The 12,327-nt window shown below is 53.8% G+C and overlaps 2 protein-coding genes and 1 long non-coding RNA gene across 5 annotated transcripts; 1 reads left to right on the top strand and 2 right to left on the bottom strand.

Moving 5' to 3' along the window:
* The first annotated feature begins 130 nt into the window (after window positions 1-130).
* On the top strand, window positions 131-6,974 carry Arhgef25 (Rho guanine nucleotide exchange factor 25). 3 transcript variants are annotated; one of them, XM_063255028.1, is made up of 16 exons: window positions 131-326; window positions 584-698; window positions 2,897-3,102; window positions 3,189-3,284; window positions 3,364-3,440; window positions 3,618-3,684; window positions 3,870-3,973; window positions 4,183-4,252; window positions 4,368-4,457; window positions 4,548-4,640; window positions 4,802-4,852; window positions 5,019-5,096; window positions 5,283-5,483; window positions 5,599-5,779; window positions 6,069-6,271; window positions 6,596-6,974. In XM_063255028.1, the coding sequence occupies exons 1-16, from the start codon at window positions 228-230 to the stop codon at window positions 6,629-6,631; spliced, it is 1,767 nt and encodes a 588-aa protein (XP_063111098.1). In that variant the 5' UTR covers window positions 131-227; the 3' UTR covers window positions 6,632-6,974. The 3 variants fall into 3 exon arrangements, with proteins under 3 accessions (XP_063111098.1, XP_063111097.1, XP_003476183.1); XM_063255027.1 differs by having other exon boundaries at window positions 132-326; window positions 6,521-6,974; XM_003476135.4 differs by lacking the exons at window positions 131-326; window positions 584-698 and adding an exon at window positions 1,401-1,994 and having other exon boundaries at window positions 6,521-6,974.
* A 205-nt stretch (window positions 6,975-7,179) lies between these two features.
* Window positions 7,180-10,715, bottom strand: LOC134477342 (uncharacterized). The gene is made up of 2 exons (XR_010049326.1): window positions 10,556-10,715; window positions 7,180-8,736 (listed from the first exon to the last, which is right to left on the bottom strand). It is a non-coding gene; the product is annotated as an uncharacterized LOC134477342 (long non-coding RNA).
* On the bottom strand, window positions 7,180-11,670 carry LOC134477341 (endogenous retrovirus group K member 7 Gag polyprotein-like). Its single transcript, XM_063255032.1, has 2 exons — window positions 11,489-11,670; window positions 7,180-10,646 (listed from the first exon to the last, which is right to left on the bottom strand). Exon 2 carries the CDS (start codon window positions 10,431-10,433, stop codon window positions 9,522-9,524), a length of 912 nt encoding a protein of 303 aa, XP_063111102.1. The 5' UTR covers window positions 10,434-10,646; window positions 11,489-11,670; the 3' UTR covers window positions 7,180-9,521.
* Window positions 11,671-12,327: the final 657 nt, after the last annotated feature.

Here is a 12,327-nt window from a genome sequence, read left to right on the forward strand (position 1 = left end):
CAGTATTGAGATTGGGATTAAGAGGGGTTTGTTTGTGGTTGAAATATGGTTGTAGAGAAGGGAACAACCCTACCCCTTCATTGAAGTTTGGCTGGAGTCGAGTGGAGGCGGAGCCGGCCAGGGGGTGGATTCAGCAGCAGCAACTCCCCGGACGCGCGCAGGCCTCAGAGCCCCCCAACTTCCGAGCCCCCTCCACCCTGAAACTTGGAGCAGAGTAGGGGTCCAGCATGAAGCCCCCGGACCGCCCCGCCCCTGGCCGCACTGACCGGATACTAGGGGTCATGGGGGGCATGCTGCGCGCATGCGCCGTACCTGGGCAGGCGGGGGTAAGAAGAGGGGTTCGCAGTGGGGTCGGGGATCTTTAGGGGCCTTCAGCAGGACTGCATCCTACAACTCAATTTACCAGTAAAGAATCGTTGCGCGGGGGCAGTCCCCGGGCTTTAAGAGTTCAATTACAAGGCTGGAGCTGCGTTCTGGGAGACCTTTTCGTGACAATGTGGATTTTGACAGGAAGGAGAAGGGGAAGGGGGAGATCAAGGCTATTTAGGAGGGAGCGTTCCTTACAGTCATTCTGTCCCCGCAGACCCCGAAGAGAAGCCCCCTAGGGTCGGGGTGTACTGAGCCAGAGAGCAACTGTTCCGAAGGGGATCAGAGAGGGGAGCGCGATCACGAGGTCCTCGCCTGGGCTCCGCTGCCCGGTAAGAAGCTGGGGTGGGGTGGGGCACAGTTTGCCAACCTGCGCAAAGTGGCGATTTCGAAAATATTCTTCTCATTAGCATAGATGTTCGCTTCAAATTTGCGTGAGACCCATTTAACCGCAGAGACCTCCGCGCACCTCTTCGCCTTCTAGTCCGAGGAGTACCCCTCACTTCGGTCAGCCCTGAACCCCCACTGGCAGAGTGTCCTAGTGCCCCACCCCTGGCTCCTCGCCATTTCAGCCTCCAGGACTTCGCCTTAATTGGTGATTAGTTTTAGCTGGAGTCCCGGGGCCTGGAGGAAAGAAAGGTCCAGCGAGGGAGGCGGCACCTGTGCTGTGTTTCTCACAAAAAGCTCCCCACACACGCACCCCCCCCCCGCCCTGCTGCACCCCCTGCGAGGCCGGTACAGACCCGGCCCCAGGACGTCTTCACACAGCCAAAGCCCATCCACCTCGGGCTCCTCCACCGCAGAGGCCGAGGGGCGACCCAGGCCGACTCCGCCGCGCGGCTCAGCGCCCCCCACCGCGCGCCCGCCGCAGAGGGAGCGGAGATGGGGGGGGGGCCGCCGGGGAGGAGGGGCGGAGGCCCGGGGACCTGGAGGGGCAGCGCCGCGGGCCTGGGGGAGGGTCGGGGCAGAACCCGGCCCGCCGGCGGGGGAGCAGGCGGGCGGGGGAGCGCGCGGGAGAGGCGGGGCCGGCCGCAGAGGCCCCGCCCCGCCCCGCCGGCACCGCGGCCAGGCCTGTTATTCCGCTCGCCGCTCGGCCCGGACCCGCGCAGCGCCAGTGGTCGGGGAGCTGGCCCTCGTCTCCCCCTTGTCCGGGCCAGAGCCGCCCCTAGACACGGCCGGAGACGGAGCTGAAGCGGCGGCCGCATCCTGGCCCTGCCTCCCCCGCCAGCCCGCCCCTTGGCTGGACATCTGGACCCTGGGCCCCGCACCCGCAGGGTTCCGGAAACCCTCCCCGCCCAGCTCCGCGGCCCAGCCCGCGCCGCCCTCTCTCCAGAGCCCCCAGCCCTCCTCCAGTCCAGACTTCCGTCTACTCCTGGACACCCCTTCCCCATCCCCTGCCTCCCCCCCTCCCCCAGACTGGACCCGGGTAGGAGGGAGGGGGGGTGCGCGCTTTGCGCCGTCCCCGCCCCGCCCCCCGTGATTCCCCCTGCATGGCCGGCCCGGGTGGGGGGTGCGGGGGGGCCCGGGCGCCATGCGGGAGGGGCACAAGGGTGGTCGCTGTGCCTGTCCCCGTGTGATTCGAAAAGTGCTGGCAAAATGCGGCTGCTGCTTCGCCCGGGGGGGACGTGGTGAGTGCGAGGTCACAGGGGCCCAGTGTTGAGTTGGGGATGGGTTCGGGGTTCAGGGCGTCCGTTTGCCCTGGGCCTGGGGATTTAGGGCTGGAGTGTTATATTTCGTAGGAAAGTGACTTATTAGATGATCTCTAAGATCCTTTTTGACTCCAGATTTGTTAGTTCCAAATTAAGGGGAAGCGGCAAAGGACTGCTCTTTCTTATAGTCAACTAGATTTGAAGAAAAAAGAGAAAGCACCCACAATTTCCCTAGGCCTAGAACCTTCAAACCACTTTATATTTCCGTTCAAATCATTTTGCTGAGAATCTACTTCTGAAGAGGGACAGAGGGACTGAGGAATGAGGAGCTTCTACAACGGGCTTTGTAAGGATTCCAATTGCAGATGCTTTCAGCAGCTGGCCAGAGATAACCCTGGTGTTTTCTACTCACTGGCCTATTGAGTGTGTGCCTGTGTTGGGAGGTGGGCTGCAGAAGACTTTTCTTTTTATAATGATAAGCGCAATTGGAGGAGGAGGGGTCTGGGGTAGCAGATGGACTCTGAGCTTTTTCTCCCACCCCTTTCCCTGAGAATGGTCTGTATCCATTGGAAGGGGGAGGGTTATAGGATAGCAGATGGCTACCCTCAGCTTCCAGTGTCTGCCCAGATGGCTGCCCCCACCCCCCATATCTGTTATGTGCTCAGGATATGGGGAACCTCCACAAGTAACTGGTGTGGTGTTTCCTGTCCTTCCTTCCCAAGAATCCCTGGTGAAATTTTTTATCCTAACCAACTCAAATGAGTGGGGTAAGAGAATGAGCTTCTCTGGGAGAGAGGGGCTGAATGTAATGAAGAGGAGAGTAGTTGCCCAGTCTGGAACTGGGCAATACCTGTCACCTCCTTTCTTTTTTCCCCTATTAGAATCCTATTCCATTACTGGCAGTGAGGGGAGCATATCGGCTTCTGCTGCTTCTGGTCTGGCTGCCCCTTCTGGCCCCAGCTCTGGCCGGTGTTCCCCAGCACCCTTAGGCCACCCAGTCAGTGGCCTAAGGAGATGGTTGGATCATTCAAAACACTGTCTTAGTGTGGAGTCTGAGGCAGACAGTGGTCAAACAGGACCATATGAGGTGAGCAGGGAGTACCACAGAAGCATGGGATAGAGGGCAAGGGGGGGCCACTGGTCTGATCAGTGACACTTGACATCTGGCTTCAGAACTGGATGCTTGAGCCAGCTCTAGCTACAGGAGAGGAGCTGCCAGAACTGACCTTGCTGACCACATTGTTGGAGGGCCCTGGGGATAAGACACAGGTGTGAAGAAATGGGTCTGGGAGGGCTCACCTCACCCAGCAGATGTGCATTTGCTTAGAAGGATGTTCTTTGCTTCCAGCCACCTGAAGAGGAGACTTTGTCCCAAGCCCCGGAGAGTAAGGAAGAACAGAAGAAGAAGGCTCTAGAAAGGAGTATGTAAGTGTGCCCAGCCCCACCTCAACCCAACCGCCATCCCACCCCTCCCCTGACATTTGCCATGGAATGTCCTCTGTGGCAGTGGTGATGAAGGGATTCTAGTCCAGGAGGGAAGAACTAGCCAAACCAAGGAGGTGCCCAGGTTGCAGTGGGGACAACCTCTTACTCCTTTCCTAGGTATGTCCTGAGTGAACTGGTAGAAACAGAGAAAATGTACGTGGACGATTTGGGGCAGATTGTGGAGGTAATGCCACCTTTTACTCCTTTTTCCCTTTGCCTCCTAGCCTACCTGTCCTTTCTCTCTGCCTGGGAGTATTTTTAGGAGTTGTCTTGTCTCACCCTCCTGGCCCCACTTGTATACTTCTTGGTAGGGGATTCCTATCAGGGCTGGAGCCATATGCTTGTGGTTTTATCCCAACCTTCCCACAGGGTTACATGGCCACCATGGCTGCTCAGGGGGTTCCAGAGAGTCTTCGAGGTCGTGACAGGATTGTGTTTGGGAATATCCAGCAGATCTACGAATGGCACCGCGAGTAAGTTTTGGAGCCTGAGAGCTAGGTGCCAAGATGGGGATCCAGCTAGTTATCTCTGTACTTTAGCCATCAGCCCAGGGCACTCAAGGAATGTTTGGAGAAATTCTGCAGGAAACATGGCTAGGGTACCCAGCTGGAATCAAGGATATGCTAAGGATGTAAGGATTCTGAAATGTATTTGACTTGTCTTTCTCTGCCAACCTTTCCAGCTATTTCCTGCAGGAGTTACAGCAGTGTTTGAAGGATCCTGATTGGCTGGCTCAGCTCTTCATCAAACATGTGAGATTTAAGAGGGTAGAACCCAGAGAGGGAGGTGTGGGGTTGGGGCCAGGCTTTTGGAAGATGTGACTTCTCCCTTCACTCACTCTGTTCTTTTCAATGTTACACTTGTTAGGAGCGAAGGCTTCATATGTATGTGGTGTACTGTCAGAATAAGCCCAAGTCAGAGCACGTGGTATCAGAATTTGGAGACAGCTACTTTGAGGTCAGTGGCTGAAGTGCCTTGGGGAAGAAAGACAGAATCAGCAATGAGAAGACTTTCCAAGCTGCATAACGACCCTGTCCCTGTTCCCAGGAGCTCAGGCAGCAGTTGGGACACCGCCTGCAGCTCAGTGACCTTCTCATCAAACCTGTGCAGCGGATCATGAAATACCAGCTGCTGCTCAAGGTCAGGATCACCTGCTCCCTGGGGGCACAGCTGGCTGGAAAATCTGCCCAGGGTTTTAAGGTTTCTCAGGCTTCCTTACCTGTGTTCTCAGGGAAGGATGTGAGAACTTCTAAGGAAGTCCTTCAGACCTCCCTGAGCATCATTTCTTCTCTCTGTCTTAGGATTTTCTCAAGTATTACAGTAGAGCTGAGATGGATACCGAAGAGCTAGAGGTAAGGGCCCCCAAATCCTCCAGGACATACCATGTAGCCTCATGGGTTGCCCCAACCCCCAGGATGTTTTAGAGTTGTCTTGTTTTTGTCGGGGGACGCTGGTTGGGATGGACACAAGTGAAGAGACAGCTGGGTGAACAATGCTCTCTTCTCACTTGCATCCCAGCAAGCTGTGGAAGTCATGTGCTTCGTGCCCAAGCGCTGCAATGATATGATGACCCTGGGGAGACTGCGGGGATTTGAGGTATGGAGGTGGGGTGGGAAACCGGCAGCCCAGTGCTCTCGTGCCCCAGTCTGGAGGTCCTTATGGGGAATTATCTTCTGCGTCCGACCCCATGGTCGGTTGGGATAGTGTTGGGAAAGAAAATATAAGACACCTGCCCTTTCCCTCTTCTTGCATTTCCTCAAAGGCTATATTCATTAATTCCAGGGCAAACTGACTGCTCAAGGGAAGCTCTTAGGCCAAGATACCTTCTGGGTCACAGAGCCGGAGGCTGGGGGCCTGCTCGCTTCCCGGGGTCGAGAGAGACGTGTCTTCCTCTTTGAGCAAATCATCATCTTCAGTGAGGCTCTCGGAGGAGGAGCGCGAGGTGGCACACAGCCTGGATATGTGTACAAGAGCAGCATCAAGGTGGGAGGGCCTGTGAGATGGGGCTGTGACTGGGACGGGGTAAGGCCTCCAAGGATATTTGGGTGTTCGACTTGTTAGGGGGGCCTGACTCTGGGATTCTTCTATCTGCCAACAGGTGAGCTGCCTGGGACTGGAGGGAAACCTCCAAGGTGATCCTTGCCGTTTTGCACTGACCTCCAGAGGGCCAGAGGGTGGGATCCAGCGCTATGTCCTGCAGGCTTCAGACCCTGCAGTCAGTCAGGCCTGGATCAAGCAAGTGGCCCAGATCCTGGAAAGCCAGCGGGACTTTCTCAATGGTGAAGCCCCCATTCTCCTTCCTTCACTTGTACCCTCAGCCCTTGACTTCCTGAATCATTTCCCAATCTCCAACTCTGCCCTCTGACCCTGGCTTCTCTTTACCACCACTTTTTCCCAGTTAGCTCAAGACTTGGTAACGCAGAATCCTCTAAAACCCCAAGTACTTTACCTTGGCAGATATTCCTGCCACTGGGAGGACAGAATGGGGGGAGGATGTAAGAAGAAGAGCCCTCAGCAAAAGGACCTGTCTTTGCTCTAACCTTCCTGTTGTTCCTCTGTTTACCCCAGCATTGCAGTCACCCATCGAGTATCAGAGAAGAGAGAGCCAGACCAACAGCCTGGGGCGGCCAGGAGGGCTTGGGTTAGGGAGCCCTGGGAGGATGCACCGGGCCCAGGTCGGCACTCACACACCCATCAATGGCTCTCTTCCATCCCTGCTGCTGTTGCCCAAAGGGGAAGTGGCCAGAGCTCCCCTGCCTCTGGGCCCACAGGTATGTGCTATACAGTGTCTGGCCTGTAGGGGCAGAATGGGGAGGACCTCTGTTCCCAGATCCCCGGTCCCCCTTGTGCCTGTCCTCCTTTTTTCTACTGCCTTCCTCTTGTGTACCTCTTCCTACTTCCAGTCCCTTACTTTCCTGCCCTCTGTTTTAACTCTGGAGTGAGTGCAGGCTGAAATTGAGAGGGGAGAGGTAGATAGATGGTTGGTGTTTGCTGATCCTCTGACTTGAACCTTTCTTCAGGTCCTTAGTGACGCCCCCAAGGCTCCTCATGACTCTCCTCCAGATCCTCCAACTCTGAACACCCTTCCCTGCCAGGCCAGACTTGCCAAGCTGGATGAAGATGAGCTGTAACTGATGAAGGCCATGGAGATAGTGCGGATTCAGCCACCTCGTCCCTAAGGAACTTCCAGGCAGTTCTGGCACCTCTCCAGAATTCTCCCTCTTAGTACATCTGGAGGATGAGCAAGGCTGGGAAGATATCAGCTTGAAGGAAAATACCTTCAAGGAGGCCCCAAAAGACTTCTTTCTGCCCAAGAAACACAGACTCCACCCCTATGCATGCATCACCATTGCCTCGAAAGGAGGATTATGTGGGTGGTTGGGAGGGAGGGCCAGGGTAAGGGTTTGAGTTATTATTGGTTTAGATTTTGATTTTGTTTTTCTGTTTTCTGAGAATAAAGGTTTTATTATATCACAGAGGCTGCAGTCTTGGCAGAGGGAAAGAGGCTGCAGTCAGGCTAGTGGCACAAAGTGACATAGAAGAGGATAGCTGGCCCTAGTCATCTGAGGAGGGGCTCCATGGGAGGACTAGGCATAGGATATGAAAGATGTTGCTACCTTCAGCCCTCATGTGCAATTGTTAGACCGGTGTCGCGAGGAAGACTCCAAGGGCCTCGCTCTCATGTAAAAACAATGGGGTTTTTATTATTCCGTGTACACGGGGTCCTCCAAACAGGTGGAAACGGAGAACCCTGAGTTGGGGCAAGGCTGGTGTTTTTAAGGATGAAAACCGCAAAGTAAGCAAGCATTGTTACAGAAGCCAATCATAGCAGTTAGAGCAGAACAGTTGGTGATTTGTCCATTTGTGATTGGTCAGATCATGAGGGGCGACCAGTGGGTCAGAGTTGATTAACTGTCTTGTTTTGCACAGCTTATTTTTAGGTCACCTAGCTCCTGTGTGGCTTGGTTCTGACATACTTCCCAATCTTGATTAGCATAGTCAGCAGACTTTATCTCTGAGTTTCCTGACATAATTACTTTACTTTAGCACCACAACCTTTCTATTTGTAGAGGGCAACAATGGTTAACATATCAATTGGGTAAGATTTTACAATTCTTTACAGAAGAGAGCATTGATTAACATATCAATCTTTTACCCAGGGGAAAAGGAAGACACACATTTACAGTTACAGGTATTACTTGTCGATGTCGCTCCTGGCCGGCAGGAAGGACACACGACAAAGTCTGGCAGTGGACAACCTTTTCTTTTATTTTTCTTCTCCGTACAGCCTGCCCTGGGATCGCTCCCAGCCGAAGCCTCCTTTGGTCCGCTCCCCGAGGCTCCTTCTGGGCTTCTACTTCCGGGCTTCTTCTTCCCCCCCAGGGGTGGCACCAGTATATATACGGATACAGTGTCCAATCATGTTAAAGTAAGCAAGGCAAGCTGATTGGCTAACATCATCAGTTGCCAGGCAGACTATATTGTTGAGCGGGTTGCTTACGCGGTAAGCAGGAAACTAACGTGCTCGATGGGAGGGGTAATCTACCTCAGGCTTTACTCTTTACTACAGGCCTCACGTCCGCCAAGTGAGGCGACCGGGCTCGGGGCTGCGGCTCCCAACATCTCCCCCTTTTTTATTTTTTATGAATGTGCGCATCGTAGCCCTTTCTGGACTGGGTGCAGAGGCTTATGCCCTATGCGTAGGCCCACCGTAGGTCCTTGGCTTAGACCCTGGTCGGCCGTCCCATGGTCTGCCAAGGCCCTGAGGCCCTCGTCCTTTTTCTAGGGCCAGGCACAAACTGGACGGAACCTGGATGCACACAAGCTTGCACTCATTTTCTCTCCGTAAAGAAATCCCCTCGGAGAGAAATTTAGACCTGGGCAGCATCTAACAGTCCAGCGGCTTACGTGCAGGATGGGGTAGGGCCTGGCTTAGGTTGAGTCGCACCGGGGGAGTACGCTCTTACCCGTCATTGACTCTCCTACCCAGCTATGTCATAATTTTTTAGAGGAGGAGTGTGGGAAGCTCACCACCCCTAGACTCGGTCGTAGGCTAGGCGAGCGAGCCATGCATATGCCTGAGGATCTTCTTGTCCATTTTGGGCTACCGCTATTTCTATTCATCTTGTTGGTTGGTCTGTGATGGATCTCCGGTAGGGCAGGTCTGATCTTCAGTCGAGGGCTTTGTCGCCCGTGTCAGTCTCTCCGGTACCCACAGTGGTTCTCGTCCCGATTCCTGTGGGAAAACACAAACCGCGCCTCGGTTCCAGCTGACCACTGGATCCGGGCCCATCCATTGTCCTGTCATAGATAACCGCGCCTTTGGAGGCAGGCCTTGGCTTACTCCCCCTTTTTGTTTTTGTAAAATTTCTTTGAGGCTTCTATGAGCCCTCTCAATGATTCCTTGACCTTGGGGATTGTATGGGATACCATGTTTTAATTGAACCTCCATCATTTTGCAGAACTCATTGAAGGCTTTGCCTATATAGGCTGGTCCATTATCAGTTTTTAATATTTTTGGTTTGCCCCATGCGGCCCAAGCCGCCAGGCAATGATTGATCACATTAGACACTTTTTCACCTGTTTCTGCTGTTGCAAATATGACGTGAGAACAGGTGTCTGTGGAAACATGAACATATTTAAGAGTCCCAAACTCCTGTATATGTGTGATGTCCATCTGCCAAACATCACCAGGGATCAAACCTCGAGGGTTTACTCCCATCGGTATGGCAGGTTTGTATGTGGCACAGGAGTCACATAGTCGCACGATATCTCGTGCATCTGCTCTGGAAACATGGAAATGGTTTGCTAGTGTCCTGGCATTGACATGAAACTTATCATGGAAGGCACGGGCTCGCTCGACTGGTGTTAGTAAGGTAAAAATCCATAACGGGCGAGTGGCAGTATCAGCAGCCGCATTCCCCTGTGCCATGGGCCCCGGCAGGGATGTATGTGCTCTTATGTGGGTGGTGAAGACCTTATGGTGTCTGTTCTGAAGCAATGTCTGGATAGACAGGAACACTAATATAAGTCTGGAGGCGACACTGAGGTCCACACCTGCTGACCCAGGGGTGGCCCTTGTTGAAGGCTGCCATCCTGAGCTGTCCTGTCTCTGGGGCGGGGGCCCGCCTGTGAAGGGGGCCCCCTCTGGCCGTTTTTTGGCCCTCTAACATCTCGTCCACAAATACGGTTGCCCTGAGCATCAAAGACCGACCTACACTCCTCAGCTTTGTGTGATCCCCTCTTGCATCGCCCACAAACATATGGTTCTTCATTCCTAGGGCGAGGCCTAGCATCTGCATTGTTTGGGCAATGACGTTTAATGTGTCCTGGCTCCCCGCAGGCAAAACACCCTTTAGCCTTACATTCCCCTTCTAACCCGAGAGGTCCCCTCTGCTGTACAGCCGCGGCCAGGAGAGCAGCCACTCCCGAGTTGGAGAGCGGCCCCCCTATCTCTCTGCATATCCTAATCCAGGCGTTGAGGTCCTTGTTCTTATGAGGAGCTATCGCTGCCTTGCACTCCTTTGTACATTGCTCAAAAATCAGCTGCCTTACCAGCGGTCGAGCCACTCCCGGATCAGAAAATATCTTATCGGCAGCATCTTGCATTCGGGCCACAAAGTCAACAAATGGCTCTGTGGTACCCTGAATTATTGGGAAAGAACCCTGCGACTCCTTATCGAGCGACTTAGGCTCCTGACAGCTGGTCTCTTTGGCCTCCTTGCCATTCAACTTTCCCTCGTCCTCGGAGTCAGACGACTCCGAGGCTAGAGCCCCGTCCTTCTCCTTAGCATCTTTGTTCCCCTTGACGGGCCCCTCTCGGGAGCTCCCTGACTGGGCCTGCTCAAATACCCTGCGTACTTTTGTAAGCTCTTGAGAGCTTTCTCCACAACCACCCTCGCTCTTAGTGTTGCTACCTAGCATGTTTCCCATCTTTTAATATGTTACTCACCGCGTGAGGCCCAAGGAATCCGCCACTTACGCGTGAGCCTGAGGGGAGTCTAAAAGCCCTGTAGGTGCGCGCCACCCAGAGCCCAGGCTTATCCCCAACTCACCTGTCTCGCAGCTCTGTACTGGAGCGTTGTCCGCTGTCACGTCTCGGGGGTGATCAGTCCCCGTACGGGCCACCAAATGTCGATGTCGCTCCTGGCCGGCAGGAAGGACACACGACAAAGTCTGGCAGTGGACAACCTTTTCTTTTATTTTTCTTCTCCGTACAGCCTGCCCTGGGATCGCTCCCAGCCGAAGCCTCCTTTGGTCTGCTCCCCGCGGCTCCTTCTGGGCTTCTACTTCCGGGCTTCTTCTTCCCCCCCAGGGGTGGCACCAGTATATATACGGATACAGTGTCCAATCATGTTAAAGTAAGCAAGGCAAGCTGATTGGCTAACATCATCAGTTGCCAGGCAGACTATATTGTTGAGCGGGTTGCTTACGCGGTAAGCAGGAAACTAACGTGCTCGATGGGAGGGGTAATCTACCTCAGGCTTTACTCTTTACTACAGGCCTCACGTCCGCCAAGTGAGGCGACCGGGCTCGGGGCTGCGGCTCCCAACAATTACTATGATATAAACGAAGCTATTTCTGTGAAGAATGTACAATCTAATACAATCTGATGCAATTAACACAATTTGTGACGGGGCTACCAGATAGGGAAGACCCAGGATGTCAGGAGCTAGTACCTCAGGCCTTTGTTTTATGGCCTTTAGGAAGTTAAAACTTAACCTAGTTGGATTTGAAGGGAGAAGGGGAGGGGAAGCAGCAGATGGAACGAGCTTTCTTCGTCTCTTCACAATCACGGCAGCTCTTAGTCCAGACCTGGGGCCTCGGGCCACTGGAAGACCTTAGAATTCTCCATGCAGTCTCCCCTTTATCCAGCTCTCCTTCCCTCTCATCCACCCTCTGGTCTAGACCCCACCAGAAAGCTCAGAGTGGTATGACATCCCACTGTTTCAACTCTAAGACTCTTCAGCATAAAGCACCCAGTGTACCTGTTTTCCTGTGGCTTCTGTGTTCAGCTGGGGAATGGGAAGATGAATAGGAGCTTGGAGCCATGGCACCTTCCTGGCTCTGGTTTTTCTTTGCTGTCTGAGCGACAATGTTTTACCAAGCAGGCAAGAGTTTATCTTCAAACCCAGATACGAGGATGGAGGATCCAAAGGGGTCTTCCCCCTCCCAACTTCTGGCACAGCCTCTGGAACAGAGAGAGCCAAACATGCTGTGATCCAGATGCCCAGTTCGGGGTCCTTGTGTATCTACGGTCCACTGTGTCCCTGTGTCCCTTGGGCTTGGTCACATGTTGTGGGGCTTCCTCAGCAGACAATAGACTACTAGGGTGGGAGGGTAGGAAGATGCTGGAGCCTCCCTGAGGGCCCCGGGTCCCTCTGGCTGACAATGAAGGGAGGGATTTCTAAGGTGGGGACAGGACGTAAGGCCCAGATAAGATTTCTGGGGAACAATAGAAGGAATTGAAGAGGGGAGACCCCACCCTCTATGCACCCCACCCCTGAGGCTTTAGAGTCAGGATCTGGGGGGCCAAAGGGTGATGGGGGGGGTACCAGGAGGTTCTTACAAATGGAGGAGGGGAGGCAGTTAGTATCAGGTTTCCAGGGCTCAGTGACCACGGTGGTGGTTGACCCCTTTGTACTTAGTGTACCCATATTTGTATTTTTGAGTGTCTACCTTGAGAATAGCACTTCAATGCAATAATGTGTGCTTTAGGGTTTTTTACTCATAAAAAATAAATTATTTCCCCTAAATTAGGCCCAATCATTCCCTGCAGAAGTATGGTTGGTGATTGTCTCATCATGTAGTATATGTAGTTCCCATC

This window comes from Cavia porcellus, unplaced genomic scaffold (assembly GCF_034190915.1).
Source record: "Cavia porcellus strain 051 isolate PalLab524CR breed Dunkin Hartley unplaced genomic scaffold, mCavPor4.1 scaffold_8, whole genome shotgun sequence".
In the NCBI taxonomy this organism is placed as follows: Eukaryota; Metazoa; Chordata; class Mammalia; order Rodentia; family Caviidae; genus Cavia; species Cavia porcellus.